This window comes from Trematomus bernacchii, unplaced genomic scaffold (genome assembly GCF_902827165.1).
Source record: "Trematomus bernacchii unplaced genomic scaffold, fTreBer1.1, whole genome shotgun sequence".
Taxonomy (NCBI): Eukaryota; Metazoa; Chordata; class Actinopteri; order Perciformes; family Nototheniidae; genus Trematomus; species Trematomus bernacchii.
The window spans coordinates 12,675,219-12,691,668 of NW_022987727.1; the positions used below are offsets into that span (position 1 = coordinate 12,675,219).

The 16,450-nt window shown below is 40.6% G+C and overlaps 1 protein-coding gene across 1 annotated transcript; it reads right to left on the reverse strand.

Annotated features, from left to right (window-relative positions):
* Positions 1–2,450: 2,450 nt before the first annotated feature.
* znf341 (zinc finger protein 341) lies at positions 2,451–16,059 on the reverse strand. The gene is made up of 16 exons (XM_034144621.1): positions 15,998–16,059; positions 14,323–14,433; positions 13,640–13,830; positions 11,632–11,781; positions 10,772–11,125; positions 9,863–10,046; positions 9,550–9,643; positions 9,352–9,442; positions 8,686–8,863; positions 7,757–7,998; positions 5,806–6,014; positions 5,606–5,702; positions 5,387–5,519; positions 4,674–4,785; positions 4,459–4,529; positions 2,451–3,636 (listed from the first exon to the last, which is right to left on the reverse strand). The coding sequence occupies exons 1-16, from the start codon at positions 16,026–16,028 to the stop codon at positions 3,110–3,112; spliced, it is 2,775 nt and encodes a 924-aa protein (XP_034000512.1). The 5' UTR covers positions 16,029–16,059; the 3' UTR covers positions 2,451–3,109.
* Positions 16,060–16,450: the final 391 nt, after the last annotated feature.

A 16,450-nucleotide genomic window follows, 5' to 3' on the forward strand; every position in this document is an offset into this window, starting at 1 on the left:
CCTAGAAATGGCAGGTTTGATATTGGCCTGTAATTGTTCTAGATTATTCTTTTTTAAGAGCGGTTTAATGACTGCAGTTTTCAGGGCCTCTGGAAAAATACCTGAGTGAAGAGATGTGTTTACTATATGAAGTAGATCTGAGGCCATGCAAGGAAAGACATCTTTGAAAAATCCTGTTGGAATAATATCAAGGCAGCAGGAGGAGGATTTGAGAAGTTGAATAATGTCCTCTAAGTTTTTACCATTAATCTGATGGAATTGTGTCATGGTGTTTGAATTGATATTAGGTGGACATAGGGACAAAACATTTGCTGTACCTGATGCAGAGGCACTGACTGCTTGTCTAATTTTCTGAATTTTGTCAGTGAAGAAGGAGGCAAAATCATTGCACGCCCTGGTGGATAGAAATTCAGAGGCTACTGACACTGGGGGGTTAGTTAGTCTGTCGACGGTAGCAAACAAGGCACGTGCGTTGTTTTTGTTTTTGGTAATGATGTCAGAGAAGAAAGACTGTCGTGCGTTTTTCAATTCCAAATTATAAAGGCCAAGTCTCTCTTTATAGATTTCAAAGTGAACCTGGAGATTTGTTTTTCGCCACCTACGTTCAGCTTTTCGACACTCTCTTTTTTCTGTTCTCACGGTCATGGCCTTTCTCCATGGAGATATTTTCTTGCTAATCACTTCCTTTACCTTAGTTGGAGCAATGGTATCTATAACATTTTTAATTTTTGAATTAAAATGATCTACTAGCTCATTTACTGAGATGTTAGCAGGGGCAAGTGTGGATGAGAAATTATGAGTAAACATTTCCCTAGTATTTTCAGTTAAATATCGCTTTGTGGTTACCTCTTTCTGAACATTTTTGTGAACAGAAATAGAGCTCTCAAAGAAAACACAGGAATGATCAGAGAGTGCAACATCAGTCACCACAACCTTTGAGATATTCAGACCCTTTGAGATAATTAAGTCCAGAGTGTGCCCCTTATTGTGCGTGGGCTCCGCCACATGCTGAGTCAGTCCATAGTTATCAAGAACACAAAACAGTTCTTTAGCCCCTCTGTCCTGGGGGTCGTCAACATGGATGTTAAAATCACCAACAATGACTAAACGGTCAAAGTCAATACACACTATAGACAGCAGTTCAGTAAAATCATCAAAAAAGCTTGCACAGTATTTGGGTGGTCTATAGATATTTAGGAACAGAGCTCGAGAGGAGCATTTCAGCTGAAGGGCCACATATTCAAAAGAAGCAAAGTCCCCATAAGATGTCTTCCTGCATTGAATGGAATCATTGAACAAAATAGCAACTCCACCCCCTTTCTTATGCATTCTTTCCTGACTCATAAAACTAAAGTTGGGAGGGGTTGATTCGATAAGAACAGCTGCACTGTTATTTTGTTCAATCCAAGTTTCCGTTAAAAACATAAAATCGAGATTGTGCTCAGTGATAAAATCATTGATTAAAAATGTTTTTCCTGCCAAAGACCTGACATTTAATAAAGCTAGTTTAAGTTTATTAAATACACTATCAGTAAAAAATGTTGTGACAAGCTGTGGCTGACATGGAATGACTGCTAAATTTGATAACCTCACACAAACGTTTGAGCACTTCCTGTTTCTAAGCTGATTTACCGCTCTTAATCTATTACCTATCAACACAGATATCGGCAAAACTACTGGCAGGCAGGGCCCCGGCATGTGCTGGAAAGAGTTGAGAGTGCCATATGCCCTTGAGCCTGGACCCAGCACATATCAGTAAAAGTTTGTTGCGTTTTGTACACACACATCCTTATCAGGCTTCGGAGACTGCAGATGCTTTCTTGAAGGGAGGGGAGGTGGTTGACGTAGGCACGGTGATGAAGACGGGGGAGATGGTGCGCGTCTCTGCTTCTGTGATTTTGGTGGGCGTTGTGGAAGGGCGGGGGTAAAGGAGATGCTGCCATTCACTAGAATGAATGGAGACAGAAAATAAATCTAGATTTGGCTTTTAGTGCATTTTACCAAGGGCTATAAAATAGTTCATACTGGGTAGTTTATTTAGTTAAAAAAAAAATGTTTAGTTTAGTATAAAGTAAAACAAAAAAAACATAAAAGAAATGTATTGGTGTTTGATTTAGTAACAGAGTTTGTCTCTTTTTTTTGTATTACTTCGGCCCAAGATACAGAACATACAAATACATTTGGGGTAACAATACATTATTTATGCAGCCAAACTCTGTTTTTATCTTATTTCTTTCAATTAGTTTTAGTCACAACATTTGTTTCAGTAAGTTACTTTCAACTTTTATTATTAAATAAATTAAATAACATTCATGAAATGTAATGTAACTATTGTAACTTCACATGAATTGCATTATCATAGATTTATTCTTTTGGAGGGGGGCCACAGGGGGGTCCAAGCTCCGTGTTACAGGGGCACTGGCCCCTGTTGGCCCCACCTAGAACCGCCCATGACCTCAAGTGTTGTATTTTGTGTCTATTTTTTCTTTGTCAGATTAATAACAGTTTTTCACCATGTTTTCATTTTTCTCACAAAATGTGGGGAATTCCAGCAGCAGCACAGCTTGATAGTGTCTACATTACTAATTTAACCTTTCAATACTGCCCTTTTATTTGGTCTCCCATCAGCTTTTTTCAGAAATCTAAAATATCCCCAACTAAAGTAGAACATCAAGAAAGACTGAAGGAAAGTGGATACACCCATAAGTTAAACAAACTGAACGTCAAACAGATCATGTGTAACGGTACGAGTACCAGGGAGTGTTTTTACTCAAAGTGCAAGAACATTGATACTGAGACAAATATACTTTGAGACAAATTAAAATAAGTTACTATTTGATGGATAAAAAATCATGACATTTTAAATGAACAACTGTGGCTTAACTTGCACAAACCTCTATACACAGGTACAAAACAATGGTCCTCTGGTTATTTTGGCAAATAAAGATCTACCAGGTTACATACTGTCCTTTCTTTACAGTTCAGTAAAAGCAGTTTGTATAGTATAAATAACGTTTTAATTTAAAACAAATAATGAAACAAATTCTCAGACTTGTTTAAAATCATGAATAGCTTGGTTTGGTCCATGTTAAAAAAAGAATGTTTAAAACTACAAACATGGCCGCCGCAGACAGTTTTGGTCATTGCTCTGAATCTGCTCTAGTGCCCCGTGTTCCATCCCATCATCCTCCTCTTCTCTGTCATCCTGCCCTTCCATGGTGGAGATAGTCATTGCAGCCTGACACCCCTCGTCAGTCCCCCCCTCGTCAGTCCCCCCCTCCTCCTCTTCCTCTTCCTCCTCCCCATGTGTTTCCACCTGCTCCTCCTCCGAGCTGTCATCCTTCTCCCCATCGTCTCCCCCGTTTGTGCTTCCTCCCCCGTCATCCTCTCCATCGTTCTCCTCCGACATCTCCACCCCTATGCCCTCCTCCCCCTCTCCCGTCCCTCCCTCACTTCCTGTCCCGTAACCCGCCACGGGACACTTGTGGTCTCTGTAGTAGCTGTGCCGGGTGAAGCCCTTGCTGCAGGTGGAGCATCTGAAGCGGTAGTTGTCAGTGTGGGACTGCTGGTGCTCCAGCATGTGGGCCCTGCGGCTGAACGCCTTCTGACAGAACAGACACTTGTAGGGTTTGATGCCTGGAGGAAGAGAGGATTATGGGTATCAATGTGACAATGTATTTTGAGTTAACCTACTGTATGTAACTGCAAATGTGGGGCCCACACATTCATATAGGAGTAATTTGAAACCTTTATTTACACTAGAGAAAAAAAGCTGGGAGAATTCTGCATAATACACATCCTTGAGAACACACTGTTTATTGAGTCAAGGCTGTTACAATGTAAAGATTAATTGAATTAAAGACTTCTTCAGTTATGCAAAAAGCTAAAATACTACCAAAAAATATACAAAAGTATTTTGTTTTAAATTCAGAGCATGAGCAACAAAGAAGGAAATGTAACTCTAAGCCTTGGTTTGCACAGACTACTTTAACGCAGATGTGCATCTATGTAGTTGGCGTTAAACTGTGGAAATCTTTATGAACATATTTAGGTTTAAGAAAATGTATACAGAAATAATAATTAGACAGTATGAAGATGTCAGGTAACATGTTCCGCTGATGGTAGATCAGCGGAACAGCAGCGCTGCAGTGATGTGCTTAAGTTTGTGTATAGTAAATGGATTTTAAACTAATGCATGCCTGGAAGTCCTGTTTGTGTCCAAGTGTGCAACACAAACTGAGTCATGCAGACAATTATTTTCAAGCTTCTCTTGTAGGAAACTTGCTTCCACGTCTAAAGATAATATTCTATCACTCAATTTAATTTATTGGCTTTTCAAATATGGACTAAGGATTTGTAGTCAACCTGGTTACTGTAAAAATTGAAACAAATAACATCGGAAAGGAAACGTTGTGTCCGCCGCTGGCTATCCAAACATCACTAGTATTATTCACTCACCAGAATGGGACAGGATGTGGGCTTTGAGTTTGTCCGGTCTGTTGAATTCTTTGGTGCAGCCCACATGTGTTCTGATTTAAAAACAAAGCATTACATTTAATAACTTCAATAAGATTATTAGAAAGGAAATAATCTAATGACATAAAATGCCTGAGCAAGGATTAATAAGGCTTGAATGATAAAGGAATGAACTAAGGAGAGGGAAAAGGAGTTACCTGAAGGGACACCTGTATTTCTTGAAGGGTTCGTGGATGAGCATGTGCCGCTTCACCTTGTCCTTCCTGTTGAATGTCGCCTCACAGAGGGAGCATTTGTACGGCTTCTCCCCTGAAATATGGAATCAACATTTAAGCCTTTACTTTCATCAATGACTTGTACAGTTATCACTTTAATGAGGTGGCGTACAACTGGGGGAAAACGCATAGACTCTGTATAAAGGGTGAATGTAAGGGTTTGCTCTGGTAAAATTGAAATGCTAACATTTTAGCCAAAGCTACAAGAGATGTGAGTAAAAAAAAAAAAGCCGCTCGCGCAACACTTCTTGATAGACTTTGGGTATGATCATATCAGAATTGGCATATTTAAATATGTTTGTTCTGATGAATAGCCTAGTTTTATAGTTTCAAATATAACTGTAAATACATCCTCTCTTTACAGCTGAGATGGCTTGTTGTGTTTTTGGAAATCATGTGAGTATGAGCAGATGTGTTTCAAGTGCATTTTATATGCTGCAAATAGCTTTTTATATTTGTTTATATTTAATGTAGACAACCAGATATAGTGCAGTTAGTCTGATTTAGTTGATCTAGAGCTTACCTGCTCATAATTTGGGAAAATGGTAGTTAGAATTGATGTCCTTTGGTTGACTTTAGTCTTAAATATCAGCAAACTAGACCTGACTTTGCTACAACTCGTCACAGTTCCAGACCTGAGTGAATGCGTGTGTGCAGTTTGAGGTAGTGCTCTGTCTTGAAGGCTTTCTTGCAGATCTGACACTTGAACCTCCCCCCGACGCCGTGAGTGGAGAGGTGGCGTCTGAAGTACCTTTCACACGGGAAAACCTGGAGGCCAATGAGAAAACAGATCAGACACAGCACGTATATCTTAAAAAGCGAAATACTACATCTTTACAGAGTGTGTATTGTACCTTTTGACAGTGAGGGCAGGGAAAGTTGTGTGTGGCCGTGAGTAGATGTTGTTCCAGTGCATCCTGGGTAGAGTATCTGCTCTGACACTTCCCACACCTCAGGGGAAATGAAAACGTAATTTTTACTTCTGGGTTTTGTCTTATTTTCTTGAGGAGCTTAACTAACGAGAGAAACTTTTCAGTTGAGAGACGAGGCTGACCTGTAGATGGTGGGCTCCTTGCGGGTGCTCTGCTGGGGGCAGAAGCAGTGGGAGTACTGGTGGACCCCCAGCTCGAACAGGGAGGGGAACACCTTGCTGCAGAGGTGGCAGCGGTAGGTCAGCTGCTCCTGGTGCGTCCTGATGTGCTCCAGGAACTGATCCAGCTTCTGGAAGGTCTGGGAGCAGGACTTCATAACACACTTATAAACCTGCAGGGAAGGGTAGGTGGTCATTCATGTTGTAAAAATACAAACGTAGGATATTTTCTAAATATTCTATCCCATTTTGTCCGAATGAAGGATACTTTACTCATATCCTCTTCCTAATGCATACCCTCAGCTTCATATTACAAACATAACTGAATAAAAAACATGCAAAGACAGACATTATGCTTGATAAATGCATGACAGTAGAGTGGTGCAGTGATGACTAGTTTTGTATGTGGACCAGGAAGTTTGCATCGCAAGGGCTCCCTTAACCAAAAGCGTAATTTTTCCATAACATTTTAGAATATTGCAGGAAATAAAATCTGTGGCAAAAACATGTTTAGGATCCTTACAAGTTTTGTCCAGGAAAATCTCCACATGTCAACACCACTTAACATTTGTCAAAGCAAATATAAAGAAACCACCTGACGGTAGCATGACTTCACGTCACTACTGCTAAGCTTAAGGCGGCTAATTATTGTCGCGTTGACATTTAGCAGTCCTATTTAGTCACTTGTTTCAAGACGTAAAAGACACAAATATGGTATTTTATGTGGTAGTACAACATTTGAGAATCTCTTAAAGGTCCCATGACATGGCCATTTCTACTGATCATAATTCCATTGTTGAGGTATACTAGAATAGATTTATATTGTGCAATGTTCCAAACTCACATTGGTTTCTCATACAGCATCTCTGTATAGTATGTGTATTCACTCTCTGTCCTAAACGGCTTGTTGGAGCTCCTGCACCCCCCTCCCTATGAGCCCACTGTGCTCTGATTGGTCAGCTCGCCCACTCTGTTCTGATGAGTCCACCACCGTTACAGCGGAACATCAGTGATTATGTGTTACAATGGCGTTGGCAACCAGGAAATGACACCAGCAATGACAAACAGATGAGAATGCTGCGTGGGGTCTGGGTGCCGTGTTGGCGGGACGTTGCGGGGCTCGCTGCTGGAGCGGACAGTGTGAGCTGGCTTGCTTGCGGGGAATCTGCGAGACAGCGAGACACAGCGAAACCCAGCCTGAACCCAGCCCGAGCACACACACACACCTGCAGCCTGGCTGTGAGTCTGCGTGTGTGCTCAGAACGAGCCCAGAACGAGCCCAGGCCGAGCCCCGCCGCGTCTCGCCGTCTCAGGCTGAGTTCAGGCTGAGTTCAGGCTGAGAAATCCGCAGAGCTGCAGTTGAGAAAAGATTGAGTGTGTGTGTGTGTGTGAGGAAGTCCAATCCGCGGAGACGTTATGTCACTATACCCAATACGTCACTGTACTTACTACATTATAAGAAGAAAACAATGGAAAAAGAAAAATCTCCAACGAGGCGTTCTGGGGCAGCATAGACAGGTCTTTTCTGTGTTAGAGTTGTACTCGCTACAGGGTGTACTTTGAGGGTTTGTGACTCTGCAGACTGTTTACATGCAGAAAAAGCTTCATAACACACAAGGGGGCGGGTAATAACTGGAAAAGCATGACATGGGACCTTTAAGGTTGTCTTAACCACATACCTTATTTCAGGCATCTAAAGAAATCATTAAAAACACAATGACTTCGAGGCGTGCTATATAAGTGCTAAATGCTAACTCATTTCCGGGTTGAGGACTCATTCCTGCACAACTCTATGGACCTCATTGTTCATATTTCTTGTCAAAACCAATTGTGTGGTAATGTATTGATGCAAGACACTGTGCACTCTACTGTCAGATAATCCCATGAGATAAAAAGGGAGCAATCGCAGACTCACCTGCTCCCCTTTGTGCTGGGTCATGTGTGACTTCAGCTGGAAGTAGGTCTGGAACTTTTTGGCGCAGAACTGGCACTGGTAGGAGCTGTCTATCACCAGGACGGTCTGGGCTTGGCACTGTGGGTCCTGGTTGGTGGTCTGCATCTGGACCTGAAGGTGGCCGTTCTGCGCGGCGTGCCCTCGGCTGACCTCCGGATCAGCCTGATCCTCAGCAGCACTCTCCTCCATCTCCCCTGATGGTTCTGTAATCAAGAGTGTGTTTATAGTGAGAGCTGGAGCTGCTGATCTGATGCTGGATCAGTAACTGTTTTATGATAAAGAGTGCAGCAGGGATGATGTATTTCTGTAGTGCAGTTTGGAAGCTAGCATCACGCTGGTTACCTTGACAGAAAGCTAATGGAATTTCTACACAAATGTTTGGTTTATTGCAACAAATATTTTCTGAAAAGGTACTTATTTTTGATACTTTCATCATATTTCAGCAAGAGAATCGCTTTTTTGACTTTTGAAGCATAAATACAATCGTCAGAAGGTAAAAGCTAACATTAAAGAATGCTAACGGCTAGCAAATGGCTCTAAATGTCCCGACAACTATGGAGTCAAACCTCTCTCAATATTTATAAATCCACACAGAAGTATTCACCAATTTTCATGGTGAATATTATGCAAATGACAAAAATATTTTTCAATGCACACAAAAATAGTTGCTGTACCAGTATTAACGTTATGTTTCTGTTATGCATTTAAGTGATGTTTTATTGAAATTCATATGACATTGCGCGAATACAAAATTAGATTTTCTTTAACAACTCTGTAGCTAATAGGATGTATAGTGACTTTCCAGCCAATCACATTACTGCGCCCCATGGTACCTAACAACCAGGCAACTGGGTCTAATTTCCATACCATCATTGAATATTGGCAATTACCTGTTTGAACTTCCTCCTCTTCTGTTTGTGTTGGACAGTGCTGCTGCTGTGGCTCCTCCTCCTCTTCTTCACCTTGCTGCTGCTCCCCGCCCACTTCCTCCTCATTGGCTGACACTGGTACCACCTTCAGTGTGATTGGTAATCTGGACACTGTGCTGGCCACACCCCCAGGCCACACCTTTAACATAGAGACAGATGTTGATTTGCTGGCACTATGCTGCACTCAGTACTCATGGGAAATACTTTCTGATACTTTTTTATCAGTGTAGGATATCAAATTGTTTTGGTTTCAGTGGGGGGCTGTGTTTTAAGCTAACGTTATAAGCAATCTGACTACACCTCAAGTCTGGCGGTGACTGTCGTTAACAGCTAGAAGTGAGAGGCCTGCTTTTTGCCCATCTGAAATGCAAGACTCATTTCAAAAATGGCTATGAATCCTGCATCTGTCACTATTGGAAACTGCATATGTGATGTGGCAAGAACAAAAAGGCAATTAGCATATCTTTGAGTTAGCATTACCTCAAATCTAAGGCAAACTGTTGATTTTTATAAGAATTTTTTTTGTTAACTTTATCCATCATTTTATAATTTCATCCAAATTGTGACAAGAGTGGACACTTTTGTAAAAAAAAACTAAAATGTGTGTTATGAAAAACGTTTTCCAACCTTGTGTGTCTGCATGTGTTTCTTCACGTTGGACTTCTGGGCGAAAGCTCGACCACAGACGATGCACTGAAACGGTTTCTCTCCTGTGTGACTGTGGACAGAAAAGGGTCATTACTGTGAGGGAATTGAGTGGCTTTCTTCTGGGTACAATGTTTATTTTTAGATGGATAGAGTCGACCATTACACATTCTAACTCACCTTCTGATGTGCTGCTGAAGGTCAAAGTTTTTCGAAAAGATTTTGTCACAGAAATTGCACTTCAGCTTTGGAAGTTTTCCCTTCAGCTGCTCTGCTGAGGAGGGAAATCAAGTGTGTGAGTATTTATCCTATCGTCATTTTTACAATTAAAACTGCGTGCTAAAAGTTTAACTAATCAATACTTGTTTTTTATGAAATTAATAGAATGTAGAGAGCTTGTGACACATCTCAAATATCATCTATGAAAGACTTCGGTCGGAATACTAAAAAAAAGCTGGTCTTGCAATGAGTGTTGATGTATTCCCTCTCCTACCTGTGGCTCCATCAGGGATCTTCTTGCTGCTCCTTGTCCTTTTGGGGATGATGACCTTTTCGAAGTGGTCCAGCTCTGTGAGGGTGGCGCTGATGCTGCAGGTCTTTGTTTTGGTGCACTGCTTCCCGGGGCTGTAGACCGGGGGGGTGTTGAAGGACTGGCTCTCCACACACTGACTGGGCACCTGAGGGAGAAACACACAGGCTCAGTGCTTTATGATTTCAGTCTTCCTCATACTCTGGACTTAGACACCTTGCACTTTCCTCTATCTGATAATCCTACACTTTTCTGTACAATACTACCACTTTTAAAACTGAAGAAGAAGAAGATGAACCTTTATTGATCCCCCTAGGAGGAAATTCAGTTGCTGATGAACTGCGCAGTTCATCCAGTTTCACAGTACTTTTTCTTATTGTATTTCCTTTAATGTATAATTATATTTTTTTACACTTTTTGATATTTAATAATAGTTCTTTTTCATTATATCTTTATATCTTAAATAAAAATAATATCTGCTTCTTTTTAATCATTCCACTGACTGGGTTTATATATACACCATCATTTGGAGTTTTCTTAAAGGGACAGTTCACCTCAACTAAAGCAACATCCTTTTTCTACTTTATTAAAGCAGACATTTCTACGGTCGCTCCACGTGCGCTCCAACCACCTAAAACTCCCATCAAAACAATATGGATAAATAACAATAAACTATTAGCTATACAGGAGAAAACACATCATTTCTCACCCACAGATATGTAGTTTTGATTTAGGGTGAACTGTCCCTTTAATGTACTTCCTTCAGTCACCACAAACAGAAATAGCTTACATTTTCTTCTTGTGCAACACCTAAAAGTCTGGAAATATGCGGTGCATAACATATTTAATACTAAGCTGTTGAGCTGTACTCACTTGTACAGGATGGAAAGGCTGCAGACCCAAGGTGTGGATCTCTGCCCCCCCACCCCCCACCATATGGGGCAGCGTGCTGTACACCTGCACCACCGAGTTGCTGTGGCTCGCCGGGACCTGTGAGGAGAGCGGCTGCTGGGGGGGCTGTCCGGACGGCAGGGGGTGGGCCGGGGTCTGTGTGTGGGGGTGTGAGGACTGCTGCTGCTGCTGTTGTTGCTGCTGTTGTTGTTGTTGTTGTTGTTGTTGCTGCTGCTGCTGTTGTTGCTGTTGTTGCTGCTGGGCGTGATGATGATGATGATGGTGATGATGGTGCTGCAGGTACGATACACCAGCTGTGTGCATGCTCAGGTTACTCTGCAACAGCAAAGAAAGCACATTTGATTACAGAACAGCAACATTGATGAAGCATATAATGTATACGAGAATGATTCCTAATGCACGTTTTTGTCCGAATATCATTGCTCTGAATATCATGTCACACTTTACAAATACTTCTAACCAGAAATGATCATTTAAAGTTTATTTTTGAAGAATTTGTGAAAAAAGGAAGCTCAGGTCTCACACAGGCGCACTTCTCATACATGCATGCACTGTTAATGGCAAACAGTTTTTACATTTCTGTGAATTAAAACATTAAATAACACTTTTGGATGTTTGTCACAGTTTTGCCATTGTTGCTTGCAGTCACCATATACTTTTAGTTATCAAGAATATCTTTATTCGTCATGCTTAAAAAACAACGTTTCCTTTAAGAATTGCGTGTTAACAAATAACACGCAAGTCATAAATACATATATACCCCCATTTCTTCCTTAAATAGAAAGCCTACTTGATCTGCTGTGCTATGTGAGCTGTATCACCTGTATTGGCGCCTGCATGGAGGCCATAGGCTGGTCGATGGAGGTGAAGGCGGAGATCGCCGACATGAGAACGTCGTCACTGACCAGAACATTGCCCTGCACCAGGGTGTGTGTGAGGGGGGAGGGAGGCACTGTGATGTAGGTGGACGCCTGAAGCAGAAGTTGTGGGAAATATGCACGATTGTAAAATAATTCTAACCTACTTTGTTAAATACTTTTATAAAAGGAAAATACATATTTGTCTTAGTGTCATAAGACAAAATAAATATTACTGCACAGTTTTATTTTTACACATCTCTATAAATTCTCCTTTTCTTATAGTCAGGATCTTGTGTTTCCTGCTTTATTTTGTAAGATCCCTTTTCTTGGCTTGATGTCTGGTTTCACTTCCCGTCTTTGTGTTTTCCCGCCTTTTTAGATTGTGTGCCCCACCCTGATTATATCCACCTGTGTTAAACAGCCCTGCTGCCCTTTGGTCTCTACCTACCATGCCAGCTTTGTCTTGTCAATGTCATTAGTCCTGTGTGTGTATACAGTATATGCCTGTCTTTCACAGTGTTGCAGTTTGTCGTCAATGTTCCTGTCGATGGTTTCCTGCTGAGGTTCTGTTGTCCATATTTCTGTATCTGGATTATTCCTTGTGTTGCTCTTGACACCCCCGGTTTGTTCCTTGTTTTATTTTGCTTTTTTTATTTTTCTATTACCTTGCCTAGTCCCTGGTTGCAGTCGAATAGTCCAAAAATCAGCTCCTAAATTCTAACCCTATCGTCTATTCCTTGACCTCTGAGTGAAACGTCATGGGGTTAAGGGATAGTGGATAGGAGAATTCAAAAGGACTTAGGAGAAGAGACTGCACCGACTGCACTTTCACTATCCGACGTGTTTATGATGCGCCAGCGGACCTCATGAATGTGCGTCTGCTGCTGTGGGGAAACTATGGAAACTACAGTTTTCTATACAGCGGACTACAACATGGATGTTTAATAAGAACGAGGGACTACTGTAAACTCATCTAGAGACTCTGCACCGTGCTCTGATGCTGTTGTTTTATGCTTTATGAACGGGGACAACAGAGAAACATATTCTTCATGACCAAAGTTGGAATTGAAATAAAAAAGGAAAGTGAAACTTATGCCCGTCACCCTCTCCCTCCGGTCCACATTAATACAAATGATCCCAATACGTATGATTGTATGAACTATGAAAAGATCTTAAAATCAATACAAATGTATATATTATAAACGTTAGTCCTTAACATCTATCACTGTGTATATCACCATTCAAACATCTTTTAAAAGTTGAACAAACCCCACACAGCTTAGTAAAGACTGTGAAATGTTGACTTTATTTGATCATTTCAGTAAAAACTAACGTTCATATTTCTCTTTTTGATTATAATACTGATGAACGTTCAAAACAAAGCACTTTGGCAACTTACCACATACGTTTTAAAATGCTTAATAAGCACCGTAACTTTCATGATATAATTTCTCGGTCATAATCGGTTGTTTCCGTGAACGCCCAACTGTTGTGTGACGGCAAATGCGGCGGCCGCAAGGCATTGTGGGGCAGCATTTTCTCCTCTCCTTTCGTAAAGGGAGGTCCAGTGGTTCCTAAGCTAAAGGACGTTATAAAGGAAGTTTGAAACCTCCTTTCCTTTCATTTAGAGAATTTGAACGGCACTTATCATGGCTGCCACTGAGGGACTTCCGGGTCATTTCACTCCGTTAGGAAGGTTCCTAAGCTAAATGGACTATTGGACTTCAGCCCCTGTGTTTTTTTGTATACTAGTTTTTGTTATCAGCTTCTGTTCATTTAAAACTCCTAAACATGTGTGTATATGTATGGCTGATGTGTACTCACACACACATTTATGTAATATTTTTTGTCAGTAATATATTTTGTTATACACGTAGATTTGGCTAACCCCAACCTTGTATATGATTCCCCGTTAAGTAGATATTGATCAAATACTTGATCTAATTAAAAACCCTATAACTATCCTCACCTGTCTGTTGGCAGGAGTCTGTGGCCCCGAGCTGATGGAGGGGACTGGTGTGTAGGCGTTGGTGGAGGCCAGGGACACTGTGGACAGCGAGGGGACGCTGGACTGACACTGCTCCCTCTTGTGTATCATGAAGGCCGGCAGGGAGTTAAACTGTTTCTTGCACTTCCCACACAGGAACACGTCCTCGTCGTCTGTAGGGGGGACACATGCAGGTTTGAGGTGCTGAATATGCAGTCATAAAATGGTAATTTATAATAAAAGATAGTACATTTCAATCTATAGTCCCTACTTATCTTATCTTGTCTATTTATTGCAAAGTAGGTAAACACATAAAAGGAATTTTCTTTAGTGTATAACTGTGCATACATAGACACTGTAAGGAAAATTAAGTTATAGATAGAACTATTCATAACTATTTTTAAATAAAAGAGAAATCTTTACAAGAAATATAAACATACAGAAAAGGAATGACAATAAAAATATAACTAATTACTCTGAAAAATGCAAATAATAGAGGAATGTGCAGGGTTCACAATTAAAAATGAACAACATTTGATCACATATAGGGCATAGAATGAATGTAATGCATGTCACTGGCCAAATAAAGAAATTACCCGAATATAAGAACATAGAGTTTGTTCGGTTATCGCTCAGCTGTCATTCACTGTGATTTCTGTACATACCCATGGTCTGGATCGTGGACGTCCCAGAGATGTTCTGGTTGATTGGGTCAGGAACTTCACCCTGGCCATCCAGCAGAGACTGGACCGCCAACACTGTCTGGTTATCCATGCCTGAGAAGGAAATGTGTAATAAGTCACGGCAGTGGCTCAGTCAGTAGGGGCTTGGACTAGGGCTGTGCGATTATGGCAAAAATCATAATCACGATTATTTGGGTCAATAATTGATATCACGATTATTAAATACGATTATTCATTGACTTTGAAAAAATCCATTTATTGAACTTTAAAACAAATACAAATAATAATTTGAACAGTATCTTTTTAACTGTTAATTACCCTGAACGTATAATTCAACTGAAAAACCAATACAAAAATAAATGTAACATTTAAATAAATAATATCAAAATAATAAATACCAATAAACAAGATCAACAAATATTTTGGAGCGCACTTCCACAAGCTACTAAACATATATAAATATGATAAATACAAATAAATGAGACCAACATTAATTAGATCAAATATGTTGCAGTGCACTGTCACAACCTAGCAAAGCAAAATAATTGTTTTTTTCGATTATGTTGTTTTCGTAATTGTGGCAGGCCAAAATCGTAATTGCGATTAAAATACGATTAATTGCACAGCCCTAGCTTGGACTGGGAGCTGTAGGGTCGTCGGTTCAAGTCCCCGACCAGACCTAAATACGGAGTGTGGACTGCTACTTGGAGAGGTCCCAGTTCACCTCCTGCCCTGCCGTGGTGCCCTTGAGCAAGGCACCGGACAACCCCCCCACCCCCCGACTCCCATTGCTCCCCGGGCGCTGTACAATAGCTGCCCACTTCTCCTAGTACTAGACTCCTGGTACTAGGATGGGTTAAAAGCAGAGAACAAATGTCACTGTGTGTGCTCTGCATGTGTGACCATTAAAGAGGGTTTCACCCCTCCCAATTATTTTCTATTATGCCCAGCTATGTAGTTATTCCACCGTAAAGGGGTCTGGGTAATAAGCTAAGAGGAAGGAACAGTGTCTGGCACTGGTGATGGATTGTGTCTTGTTATAATTAATTTCACCAAGGACCCATCTTTGTGATCATAGTCAGGTAAACCTTCAGATGTAATATAGAAAAACGATGCATGCTCTAAATCGAGTTCAGCATTATATTGTGTATTCTCCAGCATCTCTTTTAACCTATATTGATCTTATAACACATTTTGGAAATGTTACACGCATCTAATGATTGACACCTCAATAAACTAATATACACAAAGCATCTGATCAACGTAAATTAACTTTAACAGATACTCGATTTGCCCTTATACCATCAACACAGTGTGCTGTCATCAAAAGAGCCTGCTGCTAAAATGTAAATGCAGTCTAGATAGCAAGAGAGGGATACATAATGGTATTGCATGCCTGCAATGTGATAAAAAAGACTTCCAGATCCAAGCTGTCCATAAGAAATGGACAATTAACAATCTATTTGTTTGTTTACAGTCTATCACTCTTCATTATATGGGATGTTATGATTGTTATTACGAAGATAGACACATTTACATGGTTTTATAGGGAGTGTTCTGCACACCGAAAGGGTCCTGGTTTATTGACAGTGTTTACAAAGTACATTCACGTTTAATTGTATTTGCAATTACGTAGTTATAAACAAATGTAACCTACCTTCAAGCACTTCAAATATTGCCTGCGCCATCTTGTAGCTCCTCTGCTGCGCGATAGGCGCTCGATTAGCAGGGGCTGCCTGTTTGAGGCGCTAACTGAATCATGGGGAATTACAACACTAAACACTTAAAGAAAACATATTCCTAGGAAGTTTTCATAATAGACTGGTGGGTGTTAAAAATATGAACTAAACGGATATACAGCCTTCTTTTTCCTGTAATCATCAGAAAATATGGTTGAGGTTCAACATTTCTCCAAATAACAGTTTTCCGAATGACACAACAGGAAAACATAGTGATAAACACACTTAAGTTTGTTTATCGCCATATTTTGAATGGGTAACCATTTTCTGGAAATGAAGTGATACAAATGTTAAGTTATTCAATGTAAGATGACAAAACGAACGTGATCACCATGAACGATCATTTTGAATCCTGGATACTGAATGCAACA